This window comes from Mastacembelus armatus, chromosome 19 (genome assembly GCF_900324485.2).
Source record: "Mastacembelus armatus chromosome 19, fMasArm1.2, whole genome shotgun sequence".
Classification (NCBI taxonomy): Eukaryota; Metazoa; Chordata; class Actinopteri; order Synbranchiformes; family Mastacembelidae; genus Mastacembelus; species Mastacembelus armatus.
The window spans coordinates 18,744,329-18,765,815 of NC_046651.1; the positions used below are offsets into that span (position 1 = coordinate 18,744,329).

The 21,487-nt window shown below is 44.3% G+C and overlaps 1 protein-coding gene across 1 annotated transcript in view; it reads left to right on the top strand.

The window, feature by feature from the left end:
• Positions 1 to 21,487, top strand: part of grid1b (glutamate receptor, ionotropic, delta 1b) — a 323,064-nt gene that overhangs the window by 260 nt on the left and 301,317 nt on the right. The window contains exon 2 of the mRNA XM_026315689.1: positions 12,626 to 12,781. Within this exon, the coding sequence (XP_026171474.1) occupies positions 12,626 to 12,781 (156 nt within the window). The remainder of the gene's footprint in view (positions 1 to 12,625; positions 12,782 to 21,487) is intronic.

Consider the following 21,487-nt stretch of genomic DNA (forward strand, 5'->3'; position numbering starts at 1 on the left):
ATACGAACATTAGAGTTTCCTTGCGTGCAGTGATTTTCAAACTGGTTAAGAAGAAAAGATCTGACCTCACACCTGATTATCGTTTCGATCCGTGCCAGAATAATGTGTAGGTGGGAAAAGGAGGCTGTTGCGTCCAGGCTCAGAAGCAGCAGCGCAGCCCGGTAGAAGTACCCGCAAAGTGTTGCGCCATGCCATCCATCCATCCATCCATTCACACATCCCATCCATAGCTGCCACCCAGGCAGGGAGAGCTCGTGTTAATGCATTTTCACATTCACATGCAGGAGAAACCGGTGCGACGTGGGTGTTTGGAGGGTTTTGCTTCATCTATCCATCCTCTCCCTCCCCCCTCCTCTTCTTTCTCCTCCTCCATCGCCTCCCCTCATCTGTGAGCCTGAACTTTGAATTGGACGTGAGTGAAATGTTAATCAACTCTGCCAGGGGAGAGATGACAAAGGGGACAAACGCCGACTGTTTGGGCTCTGACACAACATCGGAACCAAAGGCCATTTGGCGAGCGCCACTTTCTGCTCGCGTCCTCTTTCCGTTTGATTTCATGTGATTTTAGTCTAGCCACTTTTTTTTAATAAAAGCGGGATGTGAGCGAGGACACAGCGGAGTCAAGAAGAACCAGAGGGCATTCTGAGAGTAGAGCAGACTCAGTGAGACACCAGGGGCTGATCCCGCACTCACAGCTACACGCACTTTTGCTATAAACACCCAAAATTTGCACTAATTCCACTTTAAGGCTGCGCTTCGCCTTGATCTGATCGGATGCGGCACTGGAAGAGATCCACCCAGTTTGCAAAAGCAGGAAGTGGAACTAATAATGATCCAAGGGTTTGACATGTCGAATGCGGGCTGCAGCTCGGCCCGTCAGACCCGGCCTGTGGCGGCACTGCGGTGGCCTGCGGGGTTTAGCCAGGAGAGGAGCGATAGGGTTTTTCAGATGGTCAATGGGCTGAGAGTGGGGGGGGTGTTTATTCAGACCTTCCTAATTATAGAGCCCCAGATATTTGTCTACACACCACAGACAATATTTTAGCTGCTCCTCAATGACTTTCCAGTGAGAGAGGGACGAGAGGCCGAGCAGATGGATGCATCCTCTGCTGTCCCTCTGGAGAAATCTCCTTTCAGTCCACACATGGAAACAACAGAGAACAGTGATACGGGATTATCTAGAACACAGAACAATAGATACAGGAAATACAAGGGGGCAGTGCTGAACAGAGAGATGAGACGTAACATTTGTTCTTCAGAGGGGAAAGTTATTCGTCTCACAGGAAGCTCATCACTTTAAAATGTGTTCACTGTTGAACTGATGGTTTTATTTCTGAAAAGAGAAAACACATGCAGTCTGGTGCAGCCTTATCGTGCATGTTGAGGTTTTGATGTGCATATGTCTGCCCAGTTGATTTATTTTGCCACCTCTGAACCACAGCTCTTCACTGCTGGTCGATGTCTCTGCCGTCACTGTTTCAGATCTAAAGAAACCAGCTCTGTTTGTGGCTTCAGAGCAAAGCCTTCACGAGAGGCCGGAGGATTTTCTCAAACCGAGGACGAGCTTGAGGCTGTTCAACTGAAGCGATAGTCATGAAAATAGGAGCTGTAACAGTGTGGATCCTTCCTGCAACATCTGGCTGTTGTTGCATGTCTGTGCCGGTCAGACAGTGGATCCCTGCAGGTTCTCACAGTAGGAGTCACAGCCTGTAGCTTGGAGAGTCCAGTGCAGGACGCTGACATCTGTGTCTGTGTTTCTACTGATGACTGATGTGATTAATCAGATTTTTTGACATTGGTGTTGGACAACGGACAAATCTGAGTAGAACATTTCTGCTGCAGTTGCCCCCCATGTTACCAGGCTCTGGTGGTTCTGCTGAACTTCCCACACGCTTGTCTTGTCCTTGCCCATAGCCAGTGCCTTATAGAAGACAAGTGGTGGTTTTACTGTCAAACAGGTTCCACTAAGAACCATGATGTTTGTTTGAGCTGGTAGTGGTCGAGTTGCACTGTGGGTATCGTGGGTGCCAGGTTATAACAAGGGAGAAGACTGTGTGGAATAAATAAGATCATATCTCTGGTTCTGCTGCATCAATTCTGATCCTGTTGTTTAACTGTCAGAATCCCTGCAGTGTTACAGCAGCATATAAGTCATTAAAGTGCTGGATTATTGGGTTTTCAGAGGCCTGAGGAAGCGAAAGTGTCAATTTCAGTTTCACAAAACAAGCAAAAGGCTGAAAAAAAATAGCTTAGAATATGTTTGTACACTTTTCTTTCTTCTCCCTGGAACAATGTGGAGGTCTGTCAGATTGGTCTCAGCCCCAGCAGTCACTGAAATCGAGTCCCCTTTATTAACAAAGGACATGTCAGAAACCAGCAGGACTAATAACCCACATGGGCCCTTTATGCAGCCATTTTTAGTTTACTACTAATCAGTTGAGGAACCTGGTCCTTTGGTAACTAGATAGTTCTCATGTCAGTCAAAGTCCATTGTTATTTATTTAAAACCAAATGCCAGTTTTTAAAATACAATAAAAAAAAAATCCCACTGTCTCCAAAGACAATGAGATGTACAGATCTGGATTCAGACGCCCCCCGCTCCTCCTTCCTGGGCCCCGGTTGGTTGGCCACGTTCTGAGCCTGCGCTGTTTCCACGAACCCTCTGACAATCTGACTCTGACTTGGCAGTGTGTCGCGGCGCCCAGATCTGATGTGACAGTGTTCCAACCTCGGCCCCGAAACCCCCACCCGAGCATCTGTCTCGTCCAGCCGTGCGGCTTTATCGTCACTGACATCTCCCGGTTTGTTTGTCCCTTCCTCTCTTCTGTTCCTGTTAGAGGATCAGTGGCAGGCAGTGGGTGTCGCAGGGCGGGTGGGGGTTTGATCTGTAAAGGAGCTGATACAGACGAGAATACGGAGGCTGCACCTTCAGTCCACCGCTGACCCACCTGTTGTGTGTCTCTGCGTCACCGGTTCAACAACTGCAGGTTTTCTACTCGTCTGATCACAACAGCGGCTGGTTTCTCTAATTAGTCAGGCCCCCCCGGTCTTTGGTCGATGGTGCACAAATCAGTGAAAACAGCTGCTGGGAGTTTGCTTGTGGCTGGAGAGATGGACTGACAAAGATGGTCAGTTTGTCTGGTTGAAGGTCAGAACAGGAGGAAACGGGGCTCGGATCAATTTTGGCCTTTAACTAAACATCAGATATCAAGCTGTCAGGGAGGTCCACGGCTCATGTGACGGATGCCTTCAGTGGGCGTAGGAGAACTTCTCTTTCTAGAGAAGAGGAAGGTAAGGGGATTATGAAAAGCAGACAAATAGCAGGTTGTCACACTGATGAATCCACTTGCAGACTGGCTGAAGTGATCCATCTGTTTGTCGACAACATGACAGGAAGTGGTGTTTGATGTCTGACCCAACAATCAGAGCAAACAGAAAACTGTTCTGATGAGCAGTGAGTGACAGCTGAAGGATGTTTCTGAAGGTTTGTCTCAGCTGGAGCTGTTATTACCTGGTTATTACCTGGTTTTATTTTTGACTGTTGGGACTGAGTTATGCTGCTTCATCTACCTGCCTGGTTCTGGTTTGGTCTCAACAGAGAAAAGGTTTGGAGAATATTGTCTCATCCTCCAGAAGTTAATATCAGTGTAACCTGGGCTGTGGCTCTTCCTGTCCCCCGTGGGCTCCAGGTCCACTAAATGCCCCTCAGTCCAGGCAGATAAGGAGCCGAGGAGGAGAGATCAGTCCATCGCATGAGCCAGGCAGCTGACGAGGATGATTTACGGGGCCTGTGTAGCAGAAGGAGAGCCCTGCTTATGTGGGGCCGGGTTTGGAGAGGCCACCTCGAACTGCAGGAATCCAGTCTGTGGGGCTGGCAAAGTAAATGAACAGCTGCAGCCTTTTCTTGCCCTGCGGCTAAATATGATAAACTAACAGAGTTAGTTAGGGAACAATGGACAAGGCTTCCCTGGCATGCTGTTTGCCTGCATCACCTGCACGCACACACACACACACACACACATATGCAACTGAAGGCTTGGACAGGGAGCAGTGGGGTGAAGCCTTCCTTCTATAGAAGACAGGGAGCAGAAAGGAAAGTGCCTCAACACTAACCTGTCTCTGAAAATCCTGAAGCTGCTTATTCTCAGTGTTTTGTGCTGATTCTGAATTTTATTAAATTTGATGTTCTTCTCTGGGTGGAGACTTTGAAACCTTGAGACCATCATGAGACACTGGACTGAGTTTTTTTCTGATTAGGGTTAAAAGGCCACAGATTTGGGTCGTTTGTCAGTAATTACGTCCGTACGCCATCTTGTTTTTAACGTGTACGTTTTGCTTATGAACCCGTTGATGTGCCTTGCTGTTAACTTATCGGTAGCCAAGGTCGATACACCGTTAGTGCTGCTCCTCGCAGCTAAATGGGTTATTATCACTCTGCAACACATTTCCATTAAATTTGTGTTTCACTGAAGAGGCTGGAAATTGTCATTAAATAGCGACTTATTGATCATGATACTTTTAATGCATCTTATTTATGGAGCGGTTCTGTAGGAACTCACAGGCGTTTTATATGATTAATTAAGGGAGTAGAAAAAATACCTCTAGAGAACAAAGTCACATCGTAAATACACATTAGTGAAGTAAAACAGGACATATACTCAGTTCAAATTTGTATTTAAAGTGATTTTATTAAATACTTTCTTTAAAAAAAAAAAGACAAGTCACTGATGTGTCTGGGGAACAAGTTGGACTGGGAGGTGGTGGGTGTGTTGAAGGCTGCGTCACCCCTGGGTGCTGAGGCAGGAGGATTTTCTGAGGTGATATAGTTTATTCTAGCAGATTGTGAGGGTGGAGGATGTGTTACATAGAATATAATTAGAGTTGTCAGGTGTGGAGGACGAGGCCGACAGGTGAGGCCACTTCCATTAACCCCTTGTGTAATTCAGCTTGTTTTTTTTTTTTTTGCGTCGTCATATTTTGTATTTTTTACATGTGAATGAACAGTTTCAAAACAAACAGAGATAGAGAGGGTTTTAAAATGCTAATTATCTCCCAAAATCTTCCATTATTTACACAAAAATACAATTTCTGCCTGAAGATTTGAAGAGAGGAAGATTCCTTAGAGAACAGGGGCTAAAACTTTAGGAAAAAAAATCATTTTATTTTCAGTTGGAAACAGAAAAACCCTTTAAAAACATCATGTTAGGGTTTTCTTCTTGTTTCTCATAGTTCGGGTCCCTGTCGCTGCTTCTGTTCAGCTGCTTTTATTTCTTCTTCATCCAAATAAACTGAACTGTTGTCACGTGTCCACATGCACAGACTCTGATTGGATATGTGTTAATATGTTAATGAATTTTACAAGTTACAAACTTACGCCAGGACTTGCCTGCGTGTTTGCCAGCTGGAGCTTTTTAATTATAAGCGTGGCCCAATTACTGGTGTGTTACACATGAGAAACTGAAGCTGTGTGGAAGATTCAACTCGCAGCCACAGAACATTTGCACTTTACAAAATGGGATTATATTTGTGTTGGCTGACACTTTGCTCCTGGCTTAATTTAAAGTTTTCGGCTTCTCTTGGGTTTTCTAAATTAGACGCTACTGAATGCTTTGTGTCTAAAGCTGCAGTGGTGTGACGGATCTTAATATTCACCAGAACAGCTCTTGGAGATGCTGTAATTGTTGGCTGTATGTTGCTGCTATTGAAGGTAATTTCATTGGCTTTCTGTTGGTGTCGGATGGTTGTTGGCTGTTTGACAGGAGGACGAGGAGCTCGGGGTCCCACGTGTTGTGGATCAATGAAAAGCTGAGAATGGGGTTCATGGAGTTTCTTCCTGCAGGGCTCAGTCTGTCTTCATATGGAAAGAGAATCCAGCCTCTGTTTTCTGCCTCAGTCTTCTTTTTCTGCAGCAGGTCACAGAGCTGGAACATCACGTATGTGGATGTTTAATTATGATAATTGCTCTGCTGTACTCGGCGCTGGCCCGCTGCTTAGTTTGGACTCAGGGGAAATGTCCAAAATACTGGATGTTATAAATCTTGTTGTTGTTGTTGTACTTTGTGTTTCAGCATTTTAAAGCTCCACATTATGGATTTGACTTGTTGAATCTAATCTGGCTCAGGATCAGAATCGTTTGGTTAAACAGAGAAGGTTAATACTTTTCCCTGGTTGGCTGCTAACAGCAGCTTTTCTGTTTTACTATAACATTCCTCTTCAGGGTGCAACGCCCTGATGGGACAGACTGAGATTCTTCCTAAATGCTAAATGGGAAATGACACTCGCTGTTGTTTAGTTTGGAGAATTGTTGATTCTTTTATCAATCGAATTCAGATAAATGTTTGAGTTCAAATCTTGATTATGTCCCAGGCACCTAATTTCCCACTGACATACTTTGGATTTTTGCTGCATGTCTTTGTGTCTGAGCTCACAGTGATTCTCACAGGCCGACAGTATTTACACAGTTCAGCAGAAAGGCCTGAGCGAGCGCACTGTTCATTTGAGGTAAGTGAAAAGATGTTTGAAGTCCTAAACCCAAACAGAACTGATAAAGCGGAGCTGCACTCAGACCACTAGACCATAAGTGCATCTTTCTGTAACAAGGGCCCCAATGATCTGGAGACATGAGCTAGTTTCACAACCAGAAATGTACCGTTGTCATATCAACAACAGTAAAATGCCCAGAAACAGCAATAAAAACAAATGTATGTATAATTTATTAGAATTTACATATGTACTCATCAATATCAATTATGTCATGTAACTAAAAACAACATCATGCACAGTTAGTTAGTGATCTGCAAGGGTTCTTGGGTTCTTCACATGAACCAGGTGTTTTAGAGTCACCGTTCAGAGCTTTCAGGCTTTAACATTCACGTCTGCTCGTTATGTTTTCAGGTCATCACCTCTCCCTGGGGGCAGGCCGTTTCAGTATCCATGTATAGTACAATGTGCAGCACAAAGGATAATTTGTGTTTGCACGTGTAGTGCTATTACTGCTCTTTTGATTCCCTTGTGGTTTAACCTACAGGTGATTTGTGACGTGGGAAGCTTGAGAGATAAATGACACCCCTTGGTTTGGCACTGATTAAGCCCTTAATATAAATGGATTTCCAATGAGGCTGATGAGAAAGAAGTCCAGTAAGTAAAAGTATATTGAGTGTCTTTGCTGAAATTGGTGGTTTCTGCCATTTAAAGGCCCCAGACTGTTCAGAGACCTACGAGAGCAAAGTTTACATTTCCTCTCAAAATTATCAGACCACTAAAGTCCCACTCTATCAGCCTCTATAATACACCAGCACTTAGAATGTCAGTCTTGATTTTTCCTGAGCATTTTGTGTACTCTATAGTAAAGATGACTGACAGCCTCTTTAGTTGGGTCCTTTCCACACGGCTAAACAAGTGTCTTCCCAACAGCACAGCCAAATCTTCTCTCACTATAGCCTGTCAGAAATGGAAATGATCTGTGATGATATTCAGACTCCCTTTGAAATCCTTACTCTCATGTCAGCAAATCACATCTGTGGAGTCCAGCTGAAAGAGAACCTGCAGACCTGTCGTTGTCCCCCTGAAAGGGAGGCGGCTCTGTCGGTGAACGGGCTCGTCTCTGTCTGTGGTGCTGAAGGAGAAGAGCTTGAACAACATTGATTGTTCAGTTTTATTTGTATAGCGCCAAATCACAATACAAATCATCTCAAGGCACTTTACAAAAACTAAAAACCCAACAAATCCCTTATGAGCAAGCACTTGGTGAGAGTGGAGAGGAAAAACTCCCTTTAACGGAAGAAAAAACCTCCAGCAGAACCGGGCTCAGTTTGGGCGGCCATCTGCCTCGACCGGTTGGGGTGAGTGGATAGAGCAGAGAGAAAAGAACAGCAACAATAAACAACAAATAGACACTGCAGGTTGGTGGGACCAGTAACTGCACATCAGCGATAAACAGCTCCAAGACCAGGGACACCTGCAGAAGGTACAGAGAGAACAGAGAGAGAGGGAGAGAGCACAAGGTTAGTGACATTCAATGGTGGAATATACATGTGAGGGGGGAGGAGAGGAAGAGAGGGGGTTAGGATAGGGGAGCTCAGTGCACCGATGGTCCTCGGGCAGTCTAGGCCTATAGCAGCATAACTAACTAAGGGATGGTTCAGGGTCACCTGAAGCCAGCCCTAACTATATGCTTTGTCAAAGAGGAAGGTTTTAAGTCTAGCCTTTAAAGTACAGAGAGTGTCTGCCTCCTGAACCCAGGCTGAGAGCTGGTTCCACAGGAGAGGAGCTTGATAACTAAAGGCTCTGCCTCCCATTCTGCTTTTGGAAACTCTGGGAACCACAAGTAGACCTGCACTCTGAGAGCGAAGTTCTCTATTGGGATAATATGGTACTATGAGGTCTTTAAGGTATGAAGGAGCTTGATCATGAAGGGATTTGTATGTGAGAAGAAGGATTTTAAATTCTCTTCTACTGATGTGCTGCTGCTGGTCTTAGTCCACCAACAACAAATCCCCAAAGTTATCAGCCGCTTTCTTCGATCTTCCAGGCGGTTAGAGCCTTGAAACACAAAACCCTGATCAACTTACCAACAATACATTGTTTCTGCATCTGCGGCAAATAAATTGCACTTGGCTGCTGGCAGGTGTGAAGCTCCCACCCATATGTAGCGTAGGAATGTTTGCAAATACACTCTAAAGGCCACACACCCCAGATCACACCTTCATTTCCCAACTTACACAGAATTTCCCAGTTTCCGTGGCATTTATTATTCATTCCACACAGTCAGAAATGTACTCATCTGACCTTAAGCATTTAAGCATATAGTGTATGTACTCAGGGAGAGAACTGTGTTTAATAAAGTACAGTTTATATGCTGAAATGTCAGGCAGTGCATCTTGGCAGTACTTTAATGTACAGATGGCTGCAGCACAGTGCTGGTAAATGGAGGACGGCATTGTTGTCATCTGGCAGCTGACCAACGTCCTTTCACACTTTATCACAGTCCCCATGAAACAGCAGTTTGTGAACTTCCTGATTAAGTTCCTGGTTAATTAAAGTGTTCAGAGGCTGAATTTAGGGATTTTTGATGCATCAAGCGTCACAGTGACGGACGAGCACCGACAGGTTTCTCGTGTTCAAGTTAAATAGTATGGATGTTGGAAATAAATTCTGTTTTGTCACTGAAATGATTGTTTCAAAGCACATTGATGATGGTAAAAGTCTTTAGATTCAGTGAATACAAATCACACTTTCTCATCTAATCCATGTAATGTCTTATAGATCAGTCTCTGAGACGTCCGTTGCAATTTAGTACAACAGGGATCAATAGAACCTATTTATTTTTGTGCTGCTCACAGCTTTGGAAATGTATGACAACAGTTTCTGTAATAATCCAGAACATGCTGTCGAGGTTTTGTCATGAAAAATATTTCTTTGATAGAATAAATGTGCTTATGTACCTGATCTGTGAGCACCACACACTGATTTTCATTCAGCTCCATCATGTCGAGGTGGAGGCAGAAATCTGATGAATAAAACCAAAACTATCCACATGGATAGACACCATCCATCCATCCATCCATCCATCCATCCATCCATCTATCATCCATCCATCCATCATCCATCCATCCATCATCTTCATCCATCCATCCATCCATCATCCATCCATCCATCATCTTCATCCATCCATCCATCATCCATCCATCCATCCATCATCCATCCATCCATCATCTTCATCCATCCATCCATCATCCATCCATCCATCCATCCATCCATCCATCATCTTCATCCATCCATCCATCATCCATCCATCCATCATCTTCATCCATCCATCATCCATCCATCCATCATCCATCCATCCATCATCTTCATCCATCCATCATCCATCCTCCATCCATCATCCAACCATCCATCCATCCATCCATCCATTATCTTCATCCATCCATCCATCCATCCATCCATCTATCCATCCATCATCTTCATCCATCCATCCATCCATCCATCTATCCATCCATCATCTTCATCCATCCATCCATCAATCATCCATCCATCATCCATCCATCCATCCATCCATCCATCCCCCTTATTCCCAGCTCTCTTTGGGTGAAAGATGGGCAGACATCACTAGATGGCATTGGGAAAATGTGTATGTTTTGGGTGAACTGATCCTTTAATTTAGTCTCTTTTTTTAAAGCCAGACTGCAAGAGATAGACTCTGAGGGGGTGTGGAATTCATGGAGGTTTGATCCCGAGTTTACAGAGGCACCCATGGGTCCTTAGTCAGCCTCCTCCACCCTCAGAACTCGTTATTAATTAAACTTGAAGTTTGAGCTCCCCAGCCTCCTGCCATGAGGTGAAATATAAACTCCACATCAACACCCCCACCGTGTCTTTGACAGGGGCAACAAGATTCATTCTGGATTGAAAAACCTGACTGGCTGCAATTTCAGAACTGGATGATTGATTGATCGAGCCGAGGAGCTAGACGGCGTCCGCTCGGCGTCCAGTGGGGGGAGGCCGCAGACTACCTGTGCTGAGCTCAATGAGCACAGGCAGCCTGGCAAATTGAATTCCCCCTCGTAGGAAAGGTTTTCTCAATTGTGCATGACAAATTATCTGAAAAGAAATTTCCTTTCATCAAACTCTCTGTCGGCCTGTCCCTGTGAACGAAAATCTGACAGAACGCTGCTACAGATGCACCAGACAATGACCAAGGACATGTTTATTAAGTTTAAAGTCTGTTTAGCTTTGCAGCCAGTTCATGAAAATTGAATATGTGCATCATTTGTACTCATCAGCGTTGCTGAATAAAAACATTTGGGTCTATAAATCTGCTCCGTTATCTTTCTGTTCTAAACTTTTGAAGGACGTCTGATCTGTGTTCCCTAACATTAAGGTTTAAAGGTCATTCTTGAGCCTGGGAACAGGAGTAAAGAAAATAATTTCATCATTTAGTCGTCGTCCTTCAGCTGCTGTAGCCTGGCAGGGGTATCGCTGCTTTATGAGGAATAAACACCAAACATACTTGGTATTTAGCTCCTTCTGTTCTGTTTCTTTCCTTTCACACTTCATTCACCACAGTATTGATCCCAACAAAGTTTAAAAAGCAAATTAACCTCTTCCAGACCTCTGAATCATTACCTGTGGTCAGACTGACCTGCTGGGGGGACCTATAGATCCACATGGATCCACCAGAGTTCCCAGGATTACTTCCTGCCCTCTTTTCTTAATTTCATAAACTGGAAATCTTTCAGTGAAGGGCTGAAAATCAGGTTTTATAAACTAGATTCTGCTGATTGTGTCAGGTGACGTTAACATTTAGTCCTAAACAAATGACAACCATAGAAGCGTCTAAAATGATTGAATTCACTAAATAAATAAAACCACACTGTTTATTATGATGGTATCTTAGATTTTCTCTAATTACCGCCCATTATAGTTTGTTTTTTCCATTATAGTTTCCCCGCCCCTCGTGCTACGTCAGACGCGGCACGTCGGCGCGGACACGTGAAGCGCAGCTGTTGTTAATTAGTTAATTAGCAGTTGTCTGGTCGGTTGTAACGCGCAGCTCGTCGGCTCCGGACTATCTGACAGGACTGGAAACGATAAGAAACTTTACTTATGTTTTTAAATTCTCGCCACACACGGAAAATAAGCTCCTCCTCCTCGGACAGGTGTCAGCTACCTGGGAGACCTGTCAGCTCACTAGCTTCAGAAACCGGACGCATCTTTGCCAGTTCGCGGTCTGCAGCCAGCCGGAAGGTAACGAGGCCTCAAGCTGAGTTTAGCACAGGTGGCGCACCTGAGGACACGGCACACCTGCACTGAGCTGCAGCTGAAGGCCAAGAGGTTGGTCTCTGCTTGTGTTTCCCACCTTAAACCCACTTTGAAATATTCTGCAGGGGGATGAACTGAGTGTTAACTTCCGTGTTATTCACCTGAAACGCTGTAGTCTCACTAACAGACCAGGTGAGCTTTGTGAATCAGCTCTGAGGATTACAGCTCAAACGTGCAGAGATGATTTTTAACCAATCAATCAATCAATAAGAGTCAAACATGCACTGAAACAAAGATTCAGATAGAGGAAGGTTCAGGTTCATGTCCCACTAAAACCAACATGAACTGTTTTTGTGTTTGTCGATTTTAAGGGAAAAACATTTTGTTTGGGAAAAACTTAGACTCAGAGTTTGTGCATGTGAATTTTTCTGTTCATGGTTAAACTTTATGATGTGACACAGGATCAATATTCAACTCTAGTTATTAAACAGGACAATATTTAACCTGTTTAATGAACTGTCACTGTTTATTGGTATGAAATGTTGTGGTCTGTGTTCTAGGAGCATGTTCCCTGTAGAAGTTCAGATAATCTAATGTCTTAATCCAGAAAGATGAAGGGCTCTGCCTAAAGATGATGATGATGATGATGATGATGATGATGAAGACATGGAGATCTCAGGTGTTATTGATGAACCAAACTGAGAAGATTTAAAGTTTGATTCCTTTTGTGTTGAAGCTTTTCAGTCTGTTTCTGTGTGTGTGTGTGTGTGTGTGTGTGTGTGTGTGTGTGTGTGTGTTGGGTACTTCAGGTTCCAGTATGAGTGTCCTCCTAACCCCTTTCCTCCGCCTGTTCCTACCTGTCCAGGTGCGATATTCGAGGAGAACGCAGTGCGGGATGATGAGGTGTTCCAGCTCGCCGTGTCCGACCTCAGTCTGAGCGACGACGTCCTGCAGAGCGAGAAGATCACACACTCGATCAAACTCATCGAGCCCAACAATCCTTTCCAGGCGGTGCAGGAAGGTAAGGACCCCCCTTTTACGCTGTTGGTGCCTGAGACTGAGTTTAGTGGATTCAGGTTTTTGTGTGTGTGTGTGTGTGTGTGTGTGTGTGTGTGTGTGTGTGTGTGTGTGTGTGTGTGTGTGTGTGTGTGTGTGTGTGTTTTACCGGCTTGCTTTGGATCGTTAATCTTATGATTTTGCCGGTGAAGTATCCTCCCGGCTAATGACCCAGGAATCAAGCTCTTAAATGCAGCTGAACTCTCAGAGGACGCCTGCTCTGTAGCTGCTCTCACAGGAGCCTGTTGGTCTTTGATGCTGCCCTGCAGAGCCTCTCCATCGCCGTCTCCTTCCCCTTATCGTTTCCTCTGAGAGTGATTCTCTCTATCAGACGCTGCCTCTCTCTCTCCCCCTCCCTCCCTCAGTGCTGGGCCCTGGTTTCTTCTGTGCAGAGGAAGCTAGAGGGAAGCACTGAGCCGAGCTGCGTATGATTTTTCATGTCACGGCCAACGAAGAGGTTTTGCAGACCTCTCAGCTGAGAGACGAGCTAATGTGATGCAGAGCAGCTTCTCTGGTCATGTCCCTGATGGTGCTGATGAATGTTGTGCTGGCTGCTGATAACAATGATTGTTTGGCAGCAGATAATGAGGATGGTGTTTGATTGTGTTTGGAATGATTGTGATAATGGAGGTAACTGATATTGATTAATTGATGAATGTTAAGATGAGGCTGATTGTTGAGGATGCAGAGCCCCGTGGTGATGAGGATGACAACGGGCACATTAACATGTGTTGTGATGAAGATGTTTTGCTGGTTAAAGCATCAGCGTGATGAGGATGAAGGTCTCGTTATTTGTGTTATGCTGTTTTTTAAAGCTTATATTGATTTAGAAAATATATTTGCTGTTTTAATGTTGATCACATGATCTCACAGCCATTTAAAATCAGAAACTCATAAGACTTTGACATTTCAGCACAGCTCCTAGTTTTTTCTTCCTTGTAGCAGCCAAAGCTGTGAACAGTAACATGCACCTGACATTTGTTCCTGCACTTTGATCGGTCTGTCCATATTTATTTAGTTTTCCGAGCTCAGAGACAGATCGGAGTTAAAAAAAAAAAAAAAAAAAAAAAAAGGATCAGAGGATTTTAGGGAGTCAGGAGAGATTGAGGTCTTGCAGACTGACTGTAAAACTCCCTGCTGACACTGATTATTTCTGATTAGCAGAATTAAATAAGTGTTTTGGCTCTTCCTGGTCTCGTTGAAAGTAGGTCACTGTTTTTGGCAGCACCTGTTTCAGTCGTGTCTGTGCAGCCGAGATGAAACTGTCAGTCAGCAGCTCCTCAATGATCAGGTCTCTGAATAAGGGAGTACACTCAGCAACCCCCTCCCAAAAACAGCCTCAGGGCTGGACCATCTTGGATTTCCTCCTGAAGCTCTTTCTGTGGGTGGTCCTCATGGATAACACCCAGTTCTTCTTCTGCTTCGTTTTATTCGGAACAGCTCGATAGAAGAAAATACTTAACTTCCTGTCAGACGTGCTTTTCTTGGGTTTGGCTAATTATTTATTTATTTATTTTTTGACATTAACGTGCTCTGATGCTTTTTTTGTGACGTCTCTATCCACTGAATGTTCACTCACATCTCACACGGAGACGTACAGATGAAAATAAATCCACTGGAGGCAGCAGATATCGATCATTTCTAACTGATACGCACACTTCACACGTTCAACCTTATCGACCACCGCTCCGTCAGGCCGGTTGTTATATTTGGAACAGATGAATGTAGGAGAGTTCACTTTAAAAGCTCGGGAAAATGAACAGAACAGACAATTTGTCATTTGACGACCTTGCTAAGTGATTAAGCTGATGGCGGCACAGGTCATTAACATTAATGGAGCTGTTTGTTTTCCTGTGAATTTTAATTACTGTGCAGACGCATATGCAAGTGTGTGTTTGCATCACACTTGAAAAGGTCACACACACTTGCACACTGTTGGGCGGTAGCCTGAGCTGTAGCCACATCAGTTTATCAGGATGAAATTGCACCTTTGCTGCTTCTCAGAGAAGATTAATGCAGTTTTTTAGGATGTCAACAGATCTGCAGATTTTATTTATTTATTTATTTTTAAAGCGAGCAGGCGGAAAGAGAAAAATACTGAAAAGGAAAGAGAAATGAAAGTTCAGAGGTGATGACAAGGGTGGAGGCAGAGGAAAGGATGGAGGGAGAGAGTCTGATCAATATGTTTTGGTGCAGAGTTGGTTAGATGACTATTTTCTGTGTGTGTGCGTGTGTGCGTGTGCGTGTGTGTGTGCGTGTGTGTGTGTGTGTGTGTGTGTGTGTGTGTGTGTGTGTGTGTGTGTGTGTGTGTGTGTGTGTGTGTGTGTGTGTGTGTGTGTGTGTGTGTGTGTGTGTGTGTGTATTATGGCCCAGCTGGTTTGCTGCTTGCTCTGACCTTTCTCAGAGCTCCCATGGTCCTCAGAGACTCTGCTGACGGCCTGGGCTGTGGTGGATTATGGGTAATAAGACAGACTTTCACACCCTGCCTTGAGTGTGTTGTGGCCTGGGCTGGCTGGCATGAATGAGGATGAGAGAGAGCTCACTGATAGTTTTTCTTTGTGTGTGTGTTTGCACATGAGCTGACTCAGCTCTGTTGCCTCCTCTCGTATAAACACATCACACCAAGGATTTTTCTTTGCCTTCACAACTTGTTTTTCTTTTATTTCGGCTTGTTCTCTGCTGTGCAACGTTTTCATTACGTTTGCATCTCTCTTTCCAATGAAACACTCACTCACATGACATTTTCACAAACCTGGTGTGTTCGAGTCTCATCGCATGACATTTTGCAAAATGAGCCTCTGTGCCTAAAATTAAAGGCTGGACTTAGTGTGTGTGCAGAAAATGCAACCGCACAGGAGGAGACAGGAGGAGACAGGAGGAGACAGGAGGAGACAGGAGGAGACAGGAGGAGACAGGAGGAGACAGGAGGAGACAGGAGGAGACAGGAGGAGACAGGAGGAGACAGGAGGAGACGGGTATGATGGATTTAATTACTAGGTCATTAGACCTGCTGGGGACACACCTAATGACTGTGGAGCTGGTTATGAATTGAAACTGAGAGTGAGGACTAATTGAACGCGGTTTGGTTCAGTCAGTTTTGATCAGATCGAATAGTGTGTGAGAGAGAAGGATTCAGATCTTCAGATCCTGTTGCTGCAGTCAGTCACTTCCATCAGGCTTTTTTTAAAGACTGTTTGCAGTGAACTGGACCAATGAAATGGAGGAAATAAGTGATTGAACTGGAGGATTAATACTTTCATAACATTAAATCGAGGCCTAATGATAATATCAAGCCTGTGTTTTCACCCACGGTCGGAGTAAATTAAATTAAAAAGCTGTAGAAATAAACAGTGCAGGCAGGTTTGCCTGCTACCAGAGCTGCTGGTTTACTTCCTGTGGACTCAGTCCTGAGGCTTGTGGGATTTCATGACTAACAAGGACTCAAAACAGTCTCAGGCTGTGGTCTGTCCAGTGTGTGCAGGTTTCAGTTCATCCCTGCCTTCAGGTTTTGTTTCACCTGCCAAAGGCTGCAGTGTAACAGCCAGACTCCCTGCTCAGTAGCAGCTTCCTCTTGGTCATAAAAAGGGCTGTTTATTCAGACAGGACCAGCTCTTCATCCACACAGGAAACACTTTTCATACCGTCAACAAAACCCTCTGACGCCTCCAAAGGAACATCTCACAGAAACCATCTGTCAGACCAATCCTCTTGGATTACATGCCTCGAGTCTCCGACAAAGAGGCTAAGACAGAGAGCTGTTTCTCTACCAGCGCTAATCCTTTTAACACGTATCAGCAGTATTTTCAGTGCAGCCGTCCCGTTATCTCCACGTCCTTTTCCTCTGTACACTTTGGCCTCGGCTCCCTGACCGTCCGGTTTGCAGTACGGATGAAATGTGGTGAACTTTTTCAGCACTGCTCACTAATTCTTTAATTGGCTTTTCAATTCAAACAAATTAGGGTAATTGTCTTATTATGATCCTGTCCGGCTCAGCTCAATTACTATATAATTAGGGGAGAAATGACTCGCGGTGGAATTGTCATCTGTTCTTGCACTCTCTCCTCTACAGTATCTCTTCATTTACCTCCTCCCTTGTCTTTTCTTCCATCAGTCTTCTCATTGCCTGGTGCTTTGTTTCCAAACTTTGTCATCCTTTAATTGCTTTTTTTGTCTTTCTCTGCTTCTCATTTTCTTTTTTTTTTTTTCTTGACTTTCCGCCTGATTAGTTTCTTCTTCTATTTCTTCTGTTCATGCTCGCTTGGTTTCCTTAGTTCAATTTACTGACAAGGTTTTCTTTGTAGCCTGTGTAGTTAGAATAAAACGATGGTTTGTGTCTTGTTCTTATGTTTTATTCTAGAAAGGTTATGTTTGTGTTCCTGCTATTTATTCTCTACTAGCATCGTCCTTATGTTTTCAGGATGTTGCGTCTTACAGTCAGGTGATATTGTGCTATGGTTAAAATCAGCTTGTTCCTATTACAGTATGTTGAACTGGAATAATAATCGCACAGGGCTGAGAAGCCGCATGTCATCGGACTGTTTTTAGGCCCTGTGGGATCCCTGAGACCCACATAGACCCCGTTTAATCCCAAATAGCCGATACTCAAATCAAGAGCTGCATTTGATAAATGTATGACATGCTCTTATCTCAGCTGCTGCCTGACAGGCTGACGGTTAAGTTGTAATGTTTTCTAAATGCTGAGCTTGATTGATATGTTTGATATGGTGTGTGTGTGTGTGTGTGTGTGTTCGTGTGTGTGTGTGTTCGTGTGTGTGTGTGTTCGTGTGTGTGTGTGTTCGTGTGTGTGTGTGTTCGTGTGTGTGTGTGTTCGTGTGTGTGTGTGTTCGTGTGTGTGTGTGTTCGTGTGTGTGTGTGTGTGTGTTCGTGTGTGTGTGTGTTCGTGTGTGTGTGTGTTCGTGTGTGTGTTCCCGGCCTGGACTTGTTTAAGTGGCAGCTCCTGCTGTTGAATCCCAGGAACAAATTGGCCTCATCTGTCCCACAGCAGCAGGCTGCTCACAGCAGTGACTGATCAGAGAATATGACACCGGGTGGAAATGACTGAAGTGAACCGGTGTTTACTCATAATTTCTTTTTCTGTCCACCTTTTGTCTTATTTCTTTCTTTATGGTGGTTCATGAAATAAATGTGTGTTACCAGGATATTTGGTTTCATGATGTGTGAAAAGTCCGACTCATGGAAATAATTATTATAACGTGCACAAAAAGACATATAGTGGGGGGGGGGGGGGGGGGGGGACATCTATCACATGCAGGTTTATTGTTCTGGTGACGCCATGTAGTGTGTGCATCATAACCTACAGCATGTGTGTCGACTACATGGTGATATGTGAAAGTGATCCTCAAGCTTGAGAGACACCAGGTTTACTGAAACCTGAGCAACTGTGTTTTATATAAATGAAATCCTTTCCTGTAAATCCTTCATCACCCAGGCTCCATATGAAACTGTGTGCGAAGCTGGCGGTGGATGAATCACGTCTACCAGTGTTAGCGAGTAGAATAAACATATTTACGCTACAGGAATATGTTCTGAAAGAGACACACTCATCTTCGCCGTCTTGCATTGAGGGGGTGGAGGGGTTGTGGGAATGTGAAGGGAGGAAACGCCGCGAGATAAGGAAGGATGAGAGAGATCCACAAGGACAGAGACGAAGCCCCGGGCTGAGCTCCAGCTCCTGCTTCACTGCTTCCCACACACAACACTCAGTTGCGCTTCACTGTGTTTAGTGGTTGCAGTTGCTGATCTGAGTTTTGCTGACTGTGTCTGAGCATCTCAGCTGCTCTGAGTGGCATTTAAACTTATTTCTCCTGGTTTGAAAGTCTTGACCTAAAGCCTGTGTATTCTCTTTTCTAAGGTAGGTGTGTGTGTGTGTGTTGTGTGTGTGTTGTGTGTGTGTGTGTTTATGATCTCACAGTTTCAACGCTCTCCTTTCTGGTCACTTTATTTCTATTTAGGATGAGGGGAGGAGTAAAATCCTGCAGATGTGGTGACGGATCAGGTTTAGTCGAACGTCACTTCAAAACAATGTGTAATTTATTCTTAGTGGGCATCCACTTTAAACTCATAAGTCAATATTTCATAAACATAGATGCTCTGCTCATTGAAACCATAACGGTTTTGTAAGCAAAGGTCTTAAAACGGCCCATAAATCCTTTAGTAACCTGTAATGGGCTCCGCTGGTGATCATTTTGTACAGGAAGTTGACACGTTTATGACGGCTGAGATCTCATTTATAGGATGGAAGTCTTCAAAGTGAACTGAGCCATTTCAGCTGTTTGTTGTGTAGTCGGAGAGCAGCCGAGGTCTCCTGGAGAAACGCTGAAAATCGCTTCATTAATATTCTTTGCTCTTCTTCCACAGGGCAATTATTCACCATTATCTGCTTTTAAGCAGTTTACTGATGGTACAATATAATATCTCTTCAATTCAAAGTGCCATCTGTTGGTCTGTGACCGAGGCTTTTAGTCCTTCAGCCTGTTATTAATCTCCAGGTAATCGAGGAGGAGGGGACGTTAGTGACAGATCTCAGGGGGTTTGACTTTTCTGGAGGACGAGTTTCTCCCCTGGAGCTGCTCTCGTCCTGTCGCTTAGCGTCACTGTTTTCTACTGCGCTTCTTTCCTTCTACGTCTCCTTCTTCTTCTGCTCCATCAAACCTGCCTCTGCTTACCTCCGTCACTTCTTCTGGGCGTCTCGCTCTCTTCCACTACGCCCGACACCACCTTCAGCCAGTGATGAGTGGTCATTTGATGGTAAGAGCCTCAGATATGTTCTGGAAAACAAATCGAATAGTATTTGTCATGATTAATTAGAAATGTGACCTTAGCAGCCAAGTCAGTTCAGGTGAGTAGATGAAGGAAAAGACACTTCAGTCATACATGGAGGGAAACAACAGCTTTGCTTTCCTATTGAATCCTGATCTTTCTAAACTTCCGAGAATACAGGAAATATAAATATCACGCTGTGACCCTTCTGTTTGGAATGAGATTTCCTCTCTGTCCGTTTTTACCGTGAATGAACCAGCACAGTCCACACGGTCGGCACCACCTGTTCTGTTTGGATGCACATTCATTCAGTCATCACCAGGTGCCTAACAGCAGAGATGGATGGATGCCCATTGACATGCAAAGATAATGAGCGTTAAGAAACTTTATCTAAATACGAGTTTTAATTGAGTGTGAGAAATTCATTTCCATCTGAAGTATTTAGGTTTTACACTTGAATTCATGGAAATAACATTAGGCAGAAAAGGTTTGACATCAGGAGATTTAATAGTATAATGTAATAATAGAACATGAACACAGATCAGTACTAAACCACAGTCTGAGTCTATGGAAACAGAAACATTTAAACTTTTAATACAAACTTATCCACCAGTGCTGAGTATGTCATTTGAAACATCTGTCTTCAAAACAGATATTCACGGGGTTTTAGTTCCAACTAAAGTGCTCCTTGTTCCTGTCTCCACCAGACTATGACCACACTTTGTTCCAGGACCTATGGCTCCATAAATCCTGCTCTGTCAATACCAACAGCTATAACAGCTTGTCCTAAACTGCCCGAGTCGCTCATACGTGGAGAATTTACATCAAGCCCCTCGTACGACTGCGAAATCTGCAGTGGGCCAATTTCTCCTTCTCATCACTGCTAACTGGACATGGGCTGACAGTGGTACGATAGATCAGCATCATATTGTCATTTCTGCTCGTGGACAGGAAAGTAGCCGCCTGTCTTTCAGAGTCACCACAGACCGGGAGTTTTGAGATGACGAAGATCCAGGGGTTTGCTCGATTTGATTGATCTGGCCTGGCTGTGTGCAAAGCAGCAGACTGTCCTCACACAAATCCAATGCGGTGACTGAACACTTGCTATAATTAAAAGGGTTTGATTTTGCCAGATTTCCACAGCAGGGACAATTAGGTTTATTACTGCGATAGCCAGGGGCCGCTCGAAATGTTAATAACCCAGGATCAAAACCACAATTACCTTATTTAAAACAGCAGTCACCCAGCTGGCAAATAATATCTGTAGGCAATGAAAAGCATGAGACCAGAGCAGAGAGAGGCCCGTAGACTACGGGTGGTGGCGTCTACAGACCTGGATGGTAAGGGCCTGTACAGGTGAGGCTGTTTATAACAATCATAATAATGATGAAGAAGCTGTGTAGGTTGTGCAGGTGTCAGCTGCACTCCAGGCCATAAGTATTTAGACAGTTAAATGTTCTGTGCTTCAGCTTGAAATAGGTAAATGAGTAAAGGTCATAATTTGCTATAAAGTGGTTATGGTTAAGAACACACACATACTGCACTCAGACCGACCTTTACCACTCCCCGTCCTCTTGGATTTGGATGTTTATATTGAGACAAACTGACTCTTCAGTTTTTAGACTGAACAAAAACCCATTTCCATGTTTTTACAAGGTGCTTTTAGCTTCTGGGCTAAAAGGTGATAATGTGTCAGACTGGCCAGTAAAGTCACGTAACTCAGTCCTCTCAGCTCACTGATTAAAACCTGAACTACCTCAGAGGGTAGAAGACGTGGTTTTAACAGCCTGGTTGCATCAGGAGCTGCTCGACTGGTTTATCAGTCATAGTTTACCGTGCTGGTGTTGTTTTTCTTTGCCTCTCAGGAGGAACCTTCTTGAATCAGACAGAA